Raw genomic sequence first — 19,625 nt, forward strand, 5'->3', positions numbered from 1 at the left:
TCAAATACAGGAAGAAATTCCATTAATTCAAGGGAAGGAATAAAATTGAACTGCTTTTTCGTACACTGTGTGATGAGATTATGGAGACTATTTATTGATTGTTCTTGAAGCTACCTCACATCCAGATTTAACAGTTAAAGCTTTGGATTTTATTTTAAACTTTCTCCTCCATGTATTTTAACTACTTCTGATTCAAATTTGGTTGTCAGGGATCTTAAATCTTAGCTCTCTTTCCTTTAGGTATCACTTGAGTGTCTGATTGAACTTTCTCCAATAGTTTTCTGTATATCTATACCTAATTGTTATCCACATTTTTTTCTCAGTGTAGTATTTTGACACAGTAAAGTAATTATTTGGAATTCAGTGTGAGGCATAGAGACAAGCTCATTAGTTTCACTGTTTCAGAAAATATGTATAAACCCAATGTTTCAGTTCAGATCTACTTCAAAAGTTTTGTGTGGCTTATTGCATTTACTAAGTTTAGAAGTGAGATCTGTGCCAAGTAAAAATTGTGAGGCAGCATCGCAGAAGCCTTGGAGTTGTGTATCAGAGGTGTGTGCAGGTAATGGCTTTATTTCTACCACTTGAAGTTACTTGTTATAGTTTGGAACTAATTTTTAAGTATGACTAGAAGTCACTGGAGCCTCTGACATGTTACAAAGAAATTACTCTGCCCCACCTGCCAGGTTTGTTCTGAGAATGTAGTTTGATTAAGTTGATAGGGGGAAGATGAATGGATTCACTTGATGAAATTTTTATTTTCTTTAGTTTTTAATGTTTAAATATCTGTAAAAAATTTTAGGTATAGTCTATGATTTGCTTTTTGTGAGTCTTCCTTTTTATTGCTCATTTGTCACTCTGAAGTGAATTTCATGTTTGTGTTAGTCTCCTAGAAGCTCCAAATAAAGCAATCACAATAGAAAGAACTGTCTCTAAAAGTCACCCCATTCTCAGTTGGAGACCTGGTTACAACTTTTTTGTTGCAATAAACTTGGAACTTGGACATAAGAGACAGTTACGTTTCTCCCATGTCCACATGGGATATCAGGTGTAGATTTTATCTTGCCAACAGGCAGTAGGCAGTCGGCAAAGTTTCTTACAGGTAGAAATTAGTGGTCTTGTACTCTGTTGCTGTGAGTTTTATACATGTAAGTACATTCTTCCAAATTTTTTACGCATTGGGACATTTCACTAGTATATATTGTTGGCAGCTATCGCTTCATATTATGCCCCCACATTACTTAAAATTTGTCTTTGATTTCTCATTTTTATGAAAATATTGTTGATCCTATTCTGCATATGATTTGTATCATCCCACTGTCAAAACTGACAAAAATACAGAGGAAGAAAAATATTAATTTAAAAAATGTTTTTAAAAAATGTGCTGGAAAAGTAAGATGAAACAACAAAGTTCTAAAAAAAATATAACTGCATTTTTTTTTCTTACCTCAGGTCAGATTGGTCTTTCCCCCTTCTGCCACTTCCTGGTGCCAGATTCTTTTTGGGAGGCAATGTTTCTTGTCTTGACTGACAAGAGGTGCTGTCTCTGGTAGGATAAATTATCTTTGCTTTCTTTCTTTTTGCCTTTGATCTCTTATCCTTTACCCTCTTATTTTGTTGTCACTATTCTTTTTTCCCCTTGTTGTGCTCTCCCTCTCCTACTTTCGTCCTTTGAGGAGTGCTCTGGGGTGGGATTTTCAACAACCCCTTGGGAAGCTCTAGATCCTGTTGAGTGCAAGTGGAGTAGAAATTTAATGCCTGCCTCTGTAAGCCTCTTTGAAAAGCAAAGCTCTGGTGTTTCTTGGTGCACAACTTGTCCTCGCTTATTTCAGGAAAAAAGCTGTTGCTGGGAGGGTTTTCGGCAGCAGATACAGAGATGGATTTGTGTTTTGGTTTTGTTGGTTGGCTGATGTGATGAGGTGCCTTTAGTAGTGAAACATTTACTAGGTTATGACTGATGTATTCTTTAATTATTTCTTGGGCAGAGTCATTGTTTATAAAACTCTTCAGTAACAGTTGATTCCTAGTGTAAATGCTATTTACTGTTAGCAATCAATACTAAAGCAGCCATTATTCTTGACTGACGGTGATTTCTAATGGCTCCTTCTATGTGACTGTATTTACTCTAAAAATTAGAAAGGATGAAGTGAAATCTATGTATAAACAGTGTAGAAATCAGCATAAATTAATGTGACAGATAAATATATCAATATTCATCTTAGGGTTGTAATTTTAAACAAATTTCCAGACCAGCTTTCAGACCAACAGAGTTGCTTTCTGGATGCTTGATGGTATGGGAGGAACTTCATGGCAGCTTCTAGAAATAAACACCTGGGTGTGTGCCTAGAACAACATTAGAATAACTTAGCAGATGAATAGCGGCGCCCTGGAGGTGCCTGGTTGGAGAGCGGTGCTGTGAGCTGTTAAACAGGCGATACTCTGGGCACTTGATAGGTATCTCAAGTATCCTAGTGCCAGCAGCAATAGATCATACATGATTTTCAAGGTCACAAATGCATTAGTATGTAGTCATGTAAGGACCTCCTGTGTGATCATCAATAACTTCTGTCTCTATCTCCAAATAAATGATTCTGGTTAGAATTGACATTCAGTTTTGCTGAAAAAATATTTTTGCATGTTTACCTCTGTGCGTGTATGTGTGTGTATTAGCTGTGCATGCTCAGAAATTGTTGTTCACCTGGAATGAATTTTAACTGCTGTGGGTTTTGATTATAAACCTTTGTCTGAAAGAAAGTTGGACTTTCTTTAATGATTAGAATGAAATTAACTTTGAAGAAATCTGTGGTTTGGGCACAAAGGCTTCTCTGTGCTCAGGATACCATGACATCTCTTCTACTCAACATAGCAAATGTTTGAATTATTGCATATTTGCATGTGCTTTTAATGTAGGCAGGAATGCTGAGATAGATAGCGTGGTGTTTAGTGTGCAGCTGTTATGTGTATTTCAGCATGCAGGCTGAGGTGTGGGTTATCTCTGCAAGTGGAAGGTCTCTGTAGTGAGAAGCAGCTTACAATCCACCAGTGAAGTGAGAGCAACAGTACTGGAATGAAGGTCACATCTGGACTGACATAATTATGCCTCTGCAGCTTCCAGAGTTTCCTCTGTCTTTACTTCCTGAGACTAAATAAGGCCACTAACTTCACCCCGTGAATTATTGCTAGTATACTTTTCACACATCTAAAGCAGACTCTTTGAAAATAGTTGTGGAAAGGGACGTAAGTTTGGGAAAGTGATTTCAGGGATAACCTTGAAGAAAGACATCTAAGCTTCACAAAACTGTAGAGAACTTAGAACTTTCTATGTAATGACTAAGCTTTTTTCAGTCTAGATGTGCATAAGGTAGCTCAGATGATTTTAATTCCATTCCTGTTTCCTGCTATCATTTATACTGTTCTGGTAAGATGAAGGTGTCAGTAAAGTATAGTTTGATCTCTGACTCTGCAGGATGAAAGTCAGTTATTTCTGTTGTTAACCATGACCTGTTGATTATATTAATTAGATACCTTGCAGGTTTAAGAAGATGGGAGTAGAAGCTGCATAATGTCTTGACTCAGGAGTAGGTCAGACACATTTTCCAGCTCTCTTTTCCCTTGGTTATCTTCAGTTTTAGAAAATTCCAAAGCTGAATAAAAGCCTATTTGCCATCCCGAATTCAGAAAGAATAGATACTGTGGTCTGCAGGTGTCTTTTCCAAGCTTGTTTGCCATAAGGCCTGTGAAATGCCGGGCAGGACCTGACAACCTACAGTGTTCCTTATTCTGAAAGATGTTTGTGATGAGCAGAGAAAACAGCTTGAGATTTTGCTGTAGAAGAAAGGCTTTGTAAATGAAGATGCACAAGTAAAGATCGATTAGAATATAAACTTGTCTTTATAGTGTAGATAATTGAATAATTGACTGTTATTGGTCAAATTTGTACTGGCAGAGATTGCTGCTGATAATGTGGTACTGCAGATTGCTGTCTGAAGTTTATATAGAAGCAGAGAATCTGCAAGATAAAAACTTTCAATTTTAACTCATGTCACATTAAAAAAAGGTATAAATTGAGGATATTAATAAGTTTTGGGTTATCTCATAGTTTGTTAGAATATTATCCAGCCCTTAAGTATTGGAGCCAGTTACTGTGAGGTATCATTCTTATTGTGCCTCAAAGCTCAGTTAATAATTAAAGAAAAATTACCAGAAAGTGAAGGAATGGATTGTTGGGAATTGCATACCAGAATACATTTATTTAGCCAAGACTGAACAACTTCAAGAGGATAGTTGAATGAGGTGCAGGACTCCAGGTTCAAACCTTTAGAAGTACTGTGATGTATCTCTTCAGGGGAAGTATTTCAGATCATCTGCTCATGAACCCTCTTGTCATGCTTGCATTAAATGTTGTGTTGAGCTTCTTCCAAACCTATTATTCCTTCTTTCTAAATGTCCTACTTCCAAAATTACCACTTTCCAAGAAAGCAGACACTTTCTTAGTTTGTGCAATAGGTCATGGCATTAAATGTCCCTAATCAGTAAGGTGACATTGCCTGCATGTTCTTTCACAGTATTGAGTGTTTGGAGATGTTGGCAGTGTATAGCGAATCTTAAAGTCCACACTGTAGTTTGTTCTAGTTAATTGAAAAACTCTAGAGAAGCTGCTGGACTCAGGAATATCTCAGAAATTAGAAACTGCAGAGAATATCTGATAGCCTTCAGGATTGAGCAAGCCTTAGAATTAAAGAAGATGAAAGAAGTTGTGTGTAAATAATTGGGTCCTTTAGTTTTCCTCTTGCAATAATTGTAGGCATCTTCTGTATTTGTGCGCAAGAAAAATGGACTCACTATTAACTATATTGTAGGTTCTAAGTTACAACATTTGGTTTTGTTACTGTACTGAAAAATGCTTGCAAATCAAAAAACCCTTGCAAACCTCTTAGCTGTAAAATATATTTTATGTGTACGGCCTTTCAGGTACATTGGTATACCTCTTTCATCTTGAAAAAATATTTAGTTCTGATAGAGCCATTAGCTTTGTGAAGGTAAGAAGTGCTGAGTTGCTGCTGACTTTGACTGCTCTGCTTAAACGTGTGTCAGTGAAGTAAGGTAGCTGCCAACTCTAGCACACGCAGAAGAACTTGGAAGGAAAGTAGCTGAGGTTTACTGTCTTGTGATAGCTGGTGTGTTGCAACAGTCAGTAGAGAGCTCAGAAAATAACAGCTGTCTTGAAGCTGTACCAGGACTGTAGACATCCTGTTCAGCTGAAGGTGTCTCTTCATCCATGCATCCCTGTGACATCACCTGGAGGACTGTGAGGGAAATTGAAGAGGTATCAGCCCTTCATATCCAACCTTAGTTTACAGTTATGTGTAGACTAGGAGACTTGCTATATTTGTGGTTGCATGTTGGACACATTGAACTTCAGAATCCAGCACAGTGTGCAGTCTTAAAAACCAGTGTACATGTTTAAAGAAGGTATTAATTGCAGAAGATACAAGTTTGAGGATGAGTGATTTTGCTTATCAACATTTGAGAACTTGAAGAAGCTCAACTATTAAGTTGGTGAAAACCACCTTTCTGTGTGGAATTCAAGCAGTGTCCAGTGGACAGTGGAGAACAGAGCTTAGTCTGTTAGTTAGTCTGAAAATGTAAAGGAAAACCACCTGCTTCCAAGACGCAGATATTGAGATAAAACAGTTAAAATACCTCTCATATGTCCCAACTTCCCCTGCTTCGTTGTCTAGGTTTTCCTCACTGAGTATCTTTGTATTGTAGGTTTTTTCCCTAATAGATTGTTTAAAGCTTTTCAATGGAGATCTGTCAGATTTGTTTATTACACTTAATTTTTTTTACCCTTAAAATACTGTTTCATGCATTTTGTACCTGTAGCATGACAGCTGAGCCTAGTAAGTAATGAGACGTAAAGGGTGTTTGACCATTCCTCTCCTTTTTTCTTAAATTGTGAGGTGAGGTATGTTTTATCTGTTTTGATAAAATACTGTATTATTGACACCTGGATTATTTTGTGGTTCAGCAAATAAAGTAAAACATCTCAGTCTTGTTTAAGAAGATGAGCTAATTACATTAAAAATACTTCAATACAGAAGACATTTGAGCTGTGGTCTACAAATTAATGATGAATTTTAGTGTTTAGTGACACTAAAGCTCTTTAGAAAAATTATGTGACATATTGTTTTCAAATAGAGTTGTTAGTAAATTATTCTTAAAAGTAAGCTGGATACATATAAGATGATCAAGACTTATCAGGGAAGCATTCCAGAACATAATACTTTGATTGTGTTTGCTTCTTTATGCATGGACAGTTTAAGGTGACAAGAAAAATGAAACTATAGGTAATAAAGCTCAGTGAAACTTTTCCTCTTGGGAAGAACAAGGGGAAAGGTAAAGCATTTGTTATGGCTTACAAACGGTTGTGTTGCCAATACAGGGAACATATGAACAACATATAAGGAGCCCTGCTGAGAAGACTTGAGAAGATGCTGGTGGATGAGAGGCTGGACCTGATCTGAGAGCCCAGAAAGCCAGAAGTGTCCTGGGCTGCATCCAAAGCAGTGTGGCTAGCAAGGGGAGGGAGGGGATTCTGCCCCTCTGCTTCCCCCTGGTGAGAGCCCACGTGGAACCTGCATCCCGCTCTGGGGTCCCAGGGAGAACATGGAACTAACTGTTGGGGTATGTGTTCAGAGGAGGCCACCAGGTTGATCAGATGGATGGAGCACCTCTTCTAAGAGGAAAGGCTGAGAGACCTGTTCAGCCTGGAAAACTGAAAGCTTTAGGAGTACCCTAAATGTGGCCTTCCAGTACCTGAAAGGAGCCTACAACAAGGTTGGGGAGGGACTTTTTACAAGAGAGAATGGTTTCAAACTGAAAGAGGATGAGTTTAAAAAAATTCTTTTGAATATGATCAGGCACTATAACAGGTCAGCCTGAGAAGCTGTGGATGCCCAATCCCTGCAATTGTTTAAGGCCAGTTTAGATGGGGCTTGGAGCAACCTGGTTTAGGTGAAAGATGTCCCTGCCTGCAGCAGGGATGTAGGATCTAGGTGATCTTTAGGCCTCTTCCTATCCAGACCATTCTGCGGTTGTTTGAACAAGGAAGGAAGTCTGCTGTGAAAAGTTGGAAAGAAGAGGGAGGAATGGGAACAAACTCAAAGCCTGGTGGAAGTGAATCATTTTTGCTTTCAGTTACTGTATTTCCTACAGTGCACTTCTGGTATAGCCTTCCTATCATAAGCAGTTGTCGTTTCTGGAGACGTCATCAACACGAGAAGCGGTTCTGTGTGACGGAGAGTGGGAAGAAAAGTTGCCAAGGCAATCTGTTTATGTTCGGAGTAAGAAAAATGCTTTGAGAAAGCCCAGGATAGAATATTGAAACTACTTAAATGAATAAATTGTAGGATTTAAACCTCCTATTTGTCCTCTGTGTTGTGTTCATAGAGACTTAATTATTTTTACAAGGCACTAGACCTCTTGTGGTGTTAAGGAAAGATAAGTTCCTTTTATGATAATGTGATGCCATTCAAAGTGGTGATTTTGAAGGTAGACTTAAGTTTGAAGGTGTTTGTGTGCTCCTCTCTATGGCCTGAGTTGGTTGGGAGGAATCTAGGTGTGACTGCCTTGTATTAGGCATTACTGCTTTCTTTAATGATGAAAAGAATCACTTGCTTTTATTTTCCTCCCTCTTCCAACTGCTTTCTAGATGTGTTTTCATGACCTGGAAGTGTGTATTTCCAGACCACTTGCCTCAAGTCTTTTAAGTCTGAGCTATTATGAGACGTGTAATCACAAAGCATTACTACTAAAGTAATGAAGCACTTGCTGCATGCAGACTTCTTCTGTCTTTCACTTCCAGCTCTTTGGTTTCCCAGCCAATATTGCCTGCTTTCTGCATTGTTACCTGTGATAAATCTTGCCTTTTCCCCATTGCACAGGGTGGGAAAAGGTTGCCATGTTTGCCTATTTGGATGATGTTGAAAAGGATCAGGAGTGAGTTTAATAGTGCAAAAGGAAGTAAAGTAAAGTAGCTCTTACACCAGAGCTATGTATAAGGTGTACCTAAATAGTTAATTTTGGCTAAGCTTCTTTTAGCCTCTACCAGGTGTTGTAAGTTGTTGTTTTTGGTTTTTTTCTTATCTGTCTAGAACAGTGGCTCATAGAAAAGCATTATTAGAATATGTTTACTTTTCTCTGTTCAACTGATCTGTATTACTTAGTTGTCTCCCAAGCCTGATGGGACATGTGTCTTAATCTCCTTGTGTGTTTTTCTCTTTTTATGCCACTCTTCCTAAATAACAGCAATTCAAAATGCACGAAAGTTTAATTTTGGAGAACACTGTATCTTAATTTTTTTAGGGGACAACAGAGAAGAACCACTTCTTTTATTTAATTTCTTTTTAGGATTTTAGTTTTCTTCATGTCTCTTACACCTGTAAAACTCATTTGCGTGTGATAGACTTTCTCTTGCTCCAATTTTCTTTAGCTGGTGTTTGCCGGAGCAGTGTATTTTTGTTGTCTCACCCTGAAACAAACTCAGGAACATGGTCCTGTCCTATTAAGTAAGAAACTTTGCCATTGATTTTACTAGATAGAGGATGTAGCTTAATGCTTTTACTGTTATTTTCTTGCCCGGGAGCTGTTGGTAGCTTTCTCAATGTAAGTAGTTTTCTGCTAATAGAGTTCCCATGCTGTTAGCCATCTTCCAGATTAACAGAGCTGTTAAATGAAATCATGTCTGGTGCCAGTTCCTTTGCTGCCACACTACAAACTTCCTGTGCTCTATTGCAATATGTTTATTTTTAATGTATTTACAGTATTTCAGTATTTACAGTTTTTGTGTTGTGATGTTTTTGATAGCCAAGTTAAATTATATTGAGTGATAAGAGATATGTGAGAGAGTATTAAATATTAAATTGGAATTCCAGATTGGCTTGATCATAAATCCGGCATGATTCCTGCATAGAGTTGGGCATGTTTTGCAAGTGCTTGCTAATCACTTGTTCCTGATGCCCAAGATGACTGAAACTGTTGTGTGTATAACTTCCACAACCTGGGATGTGAAAGCAAAAATGGAAAAACTTCTTCTTGCAGCAGGCTGGCTGATGTTCATGGATCAAGGCTGAAACTTGCTGGGCCGGCTGTACTGTTACATCCTTTGTTTTTACAACAGGGAAATGGTTGTGCCCCTGTCCTCTGCACTGCTGAGGCCATGCCTCAAGTACTGTGTTCATTTGTCTTCTCACTTTAAAAAGGGCGTTGAGGTGCTGGCATGTGTGCAGAGGAGGGCACTAAGGCTTCGAAAAGTCCAGAAAAATGGAATAGCTGAAGGAGCTGGGATTGTTTAGTCTTGAGGAGGCTCAAGGGGGGACCTCATCACTCTCTATGACTACCTGAAAGGATGTTGTTGTGAGATGGGGGTCTGTCTCTTCCAGCATGCATGCAGTGAGAGGACAAGAGAAAATGGCCTGCTGCTGAGACAGGGAAGATTCAGATTAAATATCAGGAAAAAAAATTTTTATGGTAGTCAGAAATTGGAATTGTTTGCTCAAGGCAGGGCAGGTAGGGGAGCCAGGTACCCAAAATGCATCTGGACCTGGTGCTGGGTGATATGGTTTAGTTGTTATGGGATTACAGTGGTATTGGTGGGCGGACAGTTGGATTTGGTGACTGTGAAGATCTTTTCCAAACCTGGTGATTTCGTAATTCTAAGTATCAGGCACTGTGCAAGTGGGCTTCATGAAGATTGTTGAAAACAGAAAGGTGAGCAGATTCAGGTGTCTGTTTCTACTCCAGAGAGGAAGGAGTGCAGTGAAGAAAACAAAAGCCTTTTGTAGGCCCACTTCCCTTCCTTTCCTCCTCCCTTTTTTTTTCCATTTCCAAGTCAACAACATCTCTGCCTGCAACTTTAGTCCTACTAGTTCTTTTAGTCTGGTTACTTCTTCCACTTTGCTCTAAGAAGATCCTGCATGTTCAGCCATGTTGCACACAGGCTGTGTGAGGGAAGAGAGAATTTTTGATTATTTCAGGGGTATCACGTATGAATTTTCAGTTCAGTACTTGTAGCTGCAATGGTGATGAAGTAGGTTCTATGCTTCAGGTGTCTTTAGTTTTTATTTTCATCATTTGCTTTAGTAAACATGAGACGAAGTAAACAAAAATGGACGTTCTATTTGGTTGATTTTTCTGGTGAAATGCTCACAGTAGAAGTTCTTAGAATTTGACCTCTCAAACTAGGCAGTGGTCTGCATTGAGAAATTAATCTATTGAAGTGAGATACAATTGGCATTTCTTTTTATTAAGTATCAAATGGCATATATTTTCCTTTCTTCAGTTTTGGAAACAAATAAATTGCTTAAGTAGAGTATCTTAAGGTTTGGACTTGCTGTGTGTCATCTAGACAGACTACAGATGAGATAGTTGATGTCAAGCAAATTTATTTAAAACTGAACAAACTCAGAGCAATCCTTTAAAAAGACGTCTTACATTAAAACATATCAGATGCATTTGAAAAGCAGTGTTATGTATGATCTTCTGAATATATAAATAAAATGCAGTATACAGGTTGCAAACTCTTGTACCACATAAGAGGCAGCACAACTTTCTAGTTTTCACTTGCATGCTTAAGTTGGAGCTTTTAAAAGGTAGAAACCTTAATGTTTGTCTGGTGCCTCAAAACTGAGTGGTACTCTTCCATGTAATACTTTTAGTCTTCAGAAGGGTGTACCCTTTCAGTACTTCATGTAGGTTAGGAAGAAATTCTTAAGTAGCTGGCATTTTCTTTCTAGAGAAGAAATCATTGATTGCCTGATTTTGCATTTGTGTAGTACATATAAAGAAGTACAGTGATTCTCACTCTGAGCACTGATGAACAAAAAGCAGTATACCTGAATTCAGAAGGTTGTATTTAGGATATTCAGCTGCTGACAGGAGTGCTAAATGCTAATAACTACCCATGAAACTAATGTCTTCTAGTGTATTGCTAATGACTGGCATTTTCTTGGAAATTTCTAAAAATTTAACAATACATTCAAAATATTGATAAAGTTCAAGGCCTCATGTTGAGGCTGGAACTTATTTCACTATGTCCATATTACTGGTCTTTGACCATATGCTCTTTACAAGAAAAAAAGTGCTGAGCTTTCTACAATTTTCAAGTAATTTTTTTTTCTGGGTCTGATTATTGTTATTATTTTGACTGCCCTTAGTTCTCAAGGACACTAAGTAGGGGAGAAAACCTTGCTTTTTTTTTACAAATGTGTGTCTATCCAAGGCAGTAATGGCTTGGGACATTACAGGCACTTTCACTGATGTTACCTTATAGCTTTGCTTGTAGTTGTAAATACAAATTGATCCTGGTGTGTACAGTATTTGAAACATATGTTATTCTCTGTCTGTTAAGAATTCAAATTATGTGCTCTCTTTGGTGTATCTATTAAGCCCAGGACCAATTACATTCATTTGAGTTAACTTCTAGCAAAACCAGTTCAGTGTCATAAGATCAAAGTATGTTTGGCTGTCCGGATTAAAATATGAAAGTTGTTGGGAAAGAACATTTTTTTTTCCTAGAATCACTCAACAAACCCTTCAACATGTAAAATGCTGAAGTAATTGACCTGGATGAAAAGGAGATGTGGGCTTCATATAAATGTAGTAAGACTTCTGTAGTGAAGGGGTAGAACATACTTTATTAATGGGACTGTTGGGTATGTCCTGACTCACTTCACTCAGAGTAAAGCTAGAGAGACTGAGAGTTGATATTGCAAGGGAATAGTTCTGAAGAAACTTTCAGAATCTGATGTTTGGTTCACCTTTAACTATCAAAGTTCCTTAGGTTTTTAGCACAATGCTGTCCTCTACTGGAATAGTGTTGCATTAAAAGAGCATTTTATGCTGATCAGAAAGGTTTTAATTAGATGTGATGTGTTACGCAGTGTATGTTGGTACTTGTACAGCAGTAACAAAATAAAACAAAATTTGAGGATGCCTCAGATATCATGTATGATGTAATGTGATCTGTAACTAAAATTGATATTTCTTACTCTTGTCATTCCAAACCAATATTTTCAATAAGGTGAATCAGAACTTCTCATTGAACAGCAAGTCTTTTGGGGTTAATAGGATTTCATTCTGTGAGTCTTTTAGAAGTCAGTAGTAACAGTTCTTGCAAGCCAGAAGTGTATGCAAATACTTGTCACAGAGTATTCATGGTTTTCTTTACACTGGTCCTGCACTTCTGTTCTCTGCTTTAAAGTGAACTTCTCCAGAATGGGGGGTGGGGTGGGCTGTCACAAAATTAACCATGATTAATGTGGATGCATCCTATTTAATCTGACAGTCTTGAATCTGTTACATATCTTCGAAATGTAAAGTGCAGGTAAATGTTGGACAGACGCATACTAAAAGACATGCTGTGCTAAATAAAATGTTATCTTTGGGGATTTGAGGCAGAATGAACTTAAATTTTGGAATTTGATATAAAGAGGAAAGTGTAAAAGATTACAATCAAAAGCTTTTGTTGTAATAGAAAGAATAAGGTGGGAGGAAATTATTTGGTTATTTCAGTTTCTAGATCACATGTTGGGTAGGTAGTCAAGATTTTGGCAGCCCAAGTAATAGGCTTGAAAAGGAACAGGAAGAACTGTCAGGCCTGACTTTGCTCAGACTGTTATATAAACGGAAAAATAAGTAATGTAATTTCTGGAAAAAAAGTCCTGCTGGATTTGAGAGAAGGTCTGGGGATTTAACCATGTGTTTAACTCCAAAATTTCAATTTCATAATTTTCCCTTTTGCAGTTTCCATTCTCTGCTACAGATAAGGATATAAGCATAATGTGGTACATCCCTTACTGCCAGCCTGTTCCTCAGAGCAGAGGATGTGGTGATTGTTGTAAAATACCAACTTTGAGAGATGTAGAAAGAATATTGTCTCTAGAACAATGCTGTTCTCTTGCTCTGACTTCACCAGCCATAGGGATGTGTTACGTTAATATGTTTTTCTCTTTGAAACAGATTGTAGGTGTTCTAATAATTGATGATAAGTAACAAAGTTCATCTGTTATTTGAAGACCTGGTACATTCCTACTGCAAATGTTCTATAGTTTTAAAGACAAACATTGTTGTGATTTATGGCTGAATTTCCCTGAAGTTAGTATCACATCATATTTGGAGATTGCAGTTTGGAATAATGTGGAGAAGTGTGGTATTCACATTCTCTGAAGAGAGAGACATAATTCTCTGTCCCAGGATTTTTCCTGGGGAAGGCAGTGAGAAGCACAGAAAAGAGGAGAAAACAATTATCTCTACTTGCTACTCTTGTTGTTTGGCCTGTGTGGAATGTGATATGGAGATTGTTTACCAAAAGTGATTTGTTCATTGGACTCCAGTGATGGTTTTTTGGAGTGATTGGCCAGTTAGGTCAAAGCTGTGTTGTGACTGTCTGGTAAGGGTAACAGGTTTTTCTTTAGTATATCTTTAGTATAGTTATACTATAGTATTGAAGTTATATAGTATAGCCTAATAAAGCATTTGTTCAGCCTTCTGAAATCATGGAGTCAGAGCGCATTATTCCCTACATTGGGGTCATCCTGCATTGATAGAGAAGTATTGATATGAAGAAAATCTGTAAATGAGAGCTTCTTAAAAATGTCTGTCTTGAAGTAGGAATGATGTAAATGTTTGAGACAACACATGACAGGAGTTTGTTGCTAAGAGGCTTACATCTGCATTAAATCAGATATTCCAAGCTTAAATGAAAAGAGTGGGAAAAATGCTACCTTCTGGAGAAGCATGGATTAGTACATCAGTTGGAAAGCTGTTCGTGTCTGACATAGACTCTAGGTTAAACTAGTCTGCTTTCAATGGGACATCTAACTTGCTGATCAGCTGTTTTCTAGAAGGTTTAGTAGGGAACAAAGAGACTCACAGTGCTGCCAGTAGCTGCTAAGTGCTGTATGTACAGCGTCCATTGTTGGGGAGATCTGCATGCTGCATAGGTAGAATTTATGGGTCTCTGTGTGGGAGGAAAAAAGCAAACAAACCAACTGAAGCAGTGAAATTCAGACTACAGATTTAGCAAGGAAGTGCTCTCAAAAACTAGCCTGCTGTGAGTATGTAAATCATCAGATTGTTAAAAATCCTTCAGAGTTGATGGATGAAACTTCAGGGAAAAGAAAGTTAAGGGAGAAAGACCTTTTTTTTTTCTTTTTTAAGCCAACCAAACCAAGTTTGAAGATGGTAACATGCCGTCCTCAAAATATAGTTCAGCTATTAACAAGGATTCTGGAGATACTTTCTTCTAATATGCTATTCCGTGTAGAGTGATGCTTGCAGAATATATAAGCAGTGAGGTGAATAAGAAATAGGTTCAGTATTCATGTAAGCACCATGCTTAGACATTAGAAGCTATTAGTGCATGAAGCTGTTTTTGTAGGTGGAGAAACTAAAGGCAAAAATGATAAAATAATTTTGCTCACGGCGCCTCTGAATGTAATGATGCAATTGTTTGGACAGGTTGGGGAGATTTAAAAGAAATTGTGTATTAATATGTTTCTGAATTACTTGTGGTAAAGCTTATATTAGATGCTACTGAGTGGAGTAGTAAAAACAAACGCAAAAAAAATTCTGTAACTCATAGCAGTCCTCTGACAACTAGCCTTAAAAAAACACTAGGGATATGGCTAATGTGACTCTTTTATTCTGGCATTTTGCTCTAAAATTGTCTCTGCTTTTGCCATACTGTGAAGAAGAAATCTTAAGTGATGGCAAAAGGTGTTCATCCAAATCCTACCTTAGTTTTACACTGTAGTTTCTTTTGTGAAGGCCCTTAATTTGCTGCTGCAGTTGAAAGACATTTGTGTTAGCCTTTGCAGGTTACAAGATGATGCCATTTTTGCACTTAACCAGTCAATCCAGAGAGAACTGAAACCGTACAGAGAAAAATGAAAACGTCTTGAAGCTATAAAATCTTTGTCAGATACACATGCAAGTGTGACAACTTTACATTACAAAGAATGAGTTTAAAGGAGAAATAGAATGGAGAGAACTGATGCAGGCTAAATTAAAGGAGCATGGGAAAACATTCTAATTTCTACACCATATAAAATGTCTGGCTATTATGTTATTCAGAATTAAAATATTACGAAGTGTTGAATTAAAGGCAAAAAAACTAGTATGTTTTTGGCAGTGGTTGATTTGATTGTTGTTTTTCTTTCCTCTCAGTCAGCCATTACACAGTTTAGCTTTTAAAAGGGCACAATTCCTGACTGAACAGTCACAATACCAGTTGATAGTGTTAGGTAAAGATGTCTGTAGGAAGATGCAGCCAAAGAGCCTTAGAACTTAAACTGTTATTCTTTCAGGAGCTTGAGTGTGCCTCAAGAATTCAAGATCTTAATTTTGGGAGAACAGTGTCTTTTAAAGATGCATTTAAAAATTTGAGTCTTGTATCAGCTGCACGTGTCAGACATGGTTGGCTCTCAGTAGTTATTGAGAGGCAATAACAACAAATCTTCCTCATAAAAAATAAGTGCATTTGTTGCTGTCTTAAAACAATTTTATTTGTTTACAGGTGTCAGCTGTGATGCATGTTTAAAAGGAAATTTTCGAGGTCGCCGGTACAAGTGTTTAATTTGCTACGATTACGATCTGTGTGCAACTTGTTATGAAAGTGGTGCAACAACAACAAGGCATACAACTGACCATCCCATGCAGTGCATACTAACAAGAGTAGATTTTGGTAAGTGATCATTTTAAACTCCAGTAATTTGTTGCTGTATTGTGTCCACAACCATAATGCTGATTTTCATGTTTCTAATTATCACTTCCCCTGCTAGTGCACTAAAAATATGGGCTAAGTTCTTGGGTTCTGATAGGCAGGCATGTTTTCTTTGATAGAAGAACTGCTTTTTTTTTTTTTTTAACTGCTGCATATGTATTTCTGATTTTGTTATTTTGGTCTGGTTACAGCAGATTATCAAACTAATAAGTACACTTAAAAACAGTTACTACCTGTTAAAAGTGCCACAATCTACAAGCAGAAAAAAAATCCTGGTGAGATTTTGTAGGAAGGTAGTTCATTTGTAGTTTTGGTGAGCCTGTAAATATAGGAGAGGTAGTGATGGGCTGTAATGAGTATGAGAGATTAGTGGTAAGGACTAGAATGCAGTCTTGTTGGAATTTCTTTGTAGATCTCCTAATCCAGGAGTTATTTCTAACTGTAAAGCCTTGTGAGTATTTAAAATAAATAATAATTGGTTTTGTGTCTTTGAGAAATGACCGCTCACTTAAAAAAATTCAAAGGTTTATTAAACCTTAACAAAATACAACAAAGGACTGAATAAGGAAAAAGGACAGTGCTGGGAGTGTAGAACCAAACTGCCGTGTGCTCACCCACAAAGTGACTGTTCCTGGACCCTCCCAAAGTCTGTCAGTCAACTCTTTGCTGTCTATTGGTGGAGACTGCTTTCTTGCAGCTTGATTGGAGGTCCGGTGTTGTCATGCCACACCCCCTACCAACACGGTTGTCCCATTCTCTGCTGCCCCATGCAAGGGGAACATGTACACGCCCTCTCTCCAGGTGTCCTGGACAATGCAGGCTGTCCGGTGGCAACAACACACAGAGGGGAGAGGGGATCATGGGCATAACAGTGGACATCTAAAAAACAAACCACCATAACATAACCACACATTAATAAAACTTCTCTTAAAATACACACAATATTCATCCCCTTATTGTGAGAGTCAATTATCATATTGCCCATCTGTAATATGTCCTGTCTACTTTGTTGTTTCTGTTGCATTGTAGTTGAAATAGGTTGTAACTTGTGAGAAATGATTTTGTGACAGTCCGCTGCTCCGTGATGTTGCTGATGCTGGACATGTATTTTCTTTTGATGTCAAACACATGGGACTAGCATTTCAGTATTTTTTCCTAGTGCTTGTAGCTGTAATCTTCATTTTTTGAATCCTTTAAATATGATGGCTTCTCAAAAGTCCTAACATCTTTACCTTTTTGATTAGAACAGAGGTAAAATTTATACTTTATTGGTCTAACATTTTGAGAATAGCTATGTATAGAAACATGCAGTTTCTTAAAACAGCCTTTATATGAAGCTTCTTCAGTTTTGCTTTTCATTCTCAGGGTGCCTCTTGCCCTGAGACTGCCTGGTCATGACTTCAGAAATCCAGATCATGGGAGTCGGTAGTTTGAAAGGAAATAATTTATTGCATTATCAAAAATACATGCCCCTGTTGTAACTTACATGTTTCTTGTCCGGCTTTTCTTTATTCCTTTGTGTATGGTATTAGCAATTGAGGTCACTGTTTCAAATGCACAGTTGAAACTTCTTAATCTGTTAACAACAAGTATTTTTGGATATTAGACATGGGCTAAAAGGACAGCATTGCTATAAGTACTGAATACTCATCACGGGGGTAAGAAGACTGAAACATACTAACATTAAATATCACAGATTTCAGTGTGCTGCAATGAGAGCTTGTTCTAAATTATGCTTTTTTTCAAAAAATGCCTATAATTGGAAACTGAGAATGACTAAGAATTATGTTTTGTTTCTTGCAACTTGAGTACTTCTCTTTCAGTTATCTTTGATAAATGTACCTTTGGCTTAATTCCTTTTATGTGTGTGTGTTGTAGAGATACAGGGGTTATTTTTTACTATTTAAGTATGTATTAAGAAGGTTCACAGTGAAGTATTGAGATGGGTAATGGGATTTGAAGGGCAACTTCTATTTCGCTTGGTGTTTATGCTGTTTATTCTCTAAATGAAAATAAGAGAACAAGGTCTATAAATTTCATATGGCTAGATATCTAAGCATTGCTCCCACAAAACTAGTATCAGGAAAGAAAATACTGCAGCTCAGCTCTACAGTAAAACTTCTGGTTTGAGTAACTCTGCAGAACAATTAGTATCAGCAAATTGTGAGCCATGGCAAAGTCTGATGGCATAGAATTACTACTGACCTTACAAGCTTATAGAATGGAGAATGAATTGGAAAAATTGATAATGACATATTCCTTAGAGTTGAGAAAGATGTGTGACATCATTCATAAAATGTTTTGATTTTAGAGTTCTAGAATACTCTAGATTTAGAATAGAATACACCTAAAGGCGTGTGCATTACAGTACTGTACAGATGCTTAAAGAAACTGGTGACTTTTCAGAGGGCCTTGTGTGGTCAGGGAGATCATGTGACTTTGAGGAACATGCAAAAAAATTAAGCGCTAAGAAATGTTAAATTTTATTAGAAAATCAATAATAAATGGTAGAAGTAATCTAAAAGTACCCAATTTGGGGTTGTTAGGATAGTTGTATTAGTGGATATTAAAAACCACCAAGGTTAGATATTAATGTCTGAGAAGAAAATAATCTCAAGGGTAAAATTTGCAGCTAAGTGGTTTATTCCCAGCCAGCAGCCAAGCCCCACACAACCACTTGCTCATTCTCCACCAGCAGAATCAGGGAGAGAATTGGAAGGGTAAAAGCTGAAAAGTCTTGTCTTGAGACAGACAGTTTAATAGGGAAAGCAAAAATGGTGCACGCAAGCAAAGCAAAACAAGGAAGACAGGTAGTCAGAAATCTCTGGAGAGCAGGGTCTCATCATGCCTCATGGTGGCTTGGGAGGACAATCAGCATCACTTCAAATATGCCCTCTTCCTCCTTCTTTCCCCCTTCATATACATTATATCCTGAACATAGGTATCATTATGGTCCAGAATCTCCCTTTGGTCAGTTGAGGTGACCTGTCCTGACTGTGTCTCCTCCCAGTCTCCCATGCATCCCAACTTCCTCATTACTGTAGCAGTGCAAAAAGCAGAAAAGGCCTTGGCTCTGTATAAGCCCTGTTCCGCAGTAACAAAAACATCTCGATATTATCAGCCCTGCGTTCAACACAAATCCAAAAGATAGCCCCATACTTCTCATTGTGAAGAAAAATTAACTGTATCCCAGCTGAAACAAGCCCAGAACTAATAAAGTCTTCAGTAATTTCCAGGTGATGTGGGAAGTCAAATGAAAGAAGAGTGTTTGCAGTGGTGACAGTATGAGTAGGGAAAGTTCTTAAGTTAGGAAGATGTTACTAGAAACACAAACTGGAAGGCTGTTAGTGTAACTGGGTGTGTGAATTGTGGTTTGCTTGGCTAGTGACAAACTTCAATACTGTCATCTGTAGACAGGTTTGTTTCAATATGAAAATATTTTAATAGCAGTAAACTTACAGTTTTTGCTTATGATATGAAGGAAAATGGACAGCTAGTGAAAAATGAGTATTTTATCAAGGAAAAGGAAGCAGAATGGAGAATCTTTCTGTTGCAAAACTGATGCAAGTACTTCCAAGGAATCGCTGTCATTTTTCTGATTTTAAAAGTGCACGAGAAGATCAGTGAATCATTTGCCTGAAATCCATCTCCTATGATGATAAGGGCCCTGTACCATTAAATCCCACCACCACTCCAGCCAGAACTGTCCAGATGTGGGTATCAGTGGAGTTCACTTAAGTAGTCTGCCTGAAGCTGCAGCCAGATTGTTTGTGGTGGACAGCTGCCAGCATGGATGATCCTTTCAGCATAGAAAAAGTCACATGCTGTTTACCTCTGTGAA

At 37.7% G+C, this 19,625-nt stretch overlaps 1 protein-coding gene across 1 annotated transcript in view; it reads left to right on the plus strand.

The window, feature by feature from the left end:
* Positions 1-19,625, plus strand: part of LOC102075410 (E3 ubiquitin-protein ligase KCMF1) — a 45,374-nt gene that overhangs the window by 7,116 nt on the left and 18,633 nt on the right. Inside the window, exon 2 of the mRNA XM_005486243.4 lies at positions 15,578-15,745. Coding sequence (XP_005486300.2) covers positions 15,578-15,745 — 168 coding nt within the window. The remainder of the gene's footprint in view (positions 1-15,577; positions 15,746-19,625) is intronic.

Source organism: Zonotrichia albicollis, chromosome Z (assembly GCF_047830755.1).
Source record: "Zonotrichia albicollis isolate bZonAlb1 chromosome Z, bZonAlb1.hap1, whole genome shotgun sequence".
In the NCBI taxonomy this organism is placed as follows: domain Eukaryota; kingdom Metazoa; phylum Chordata; class Aves; order Passeriformes; family Passerellidae; genus Zonotrichia; species Zonotrichia albicollis.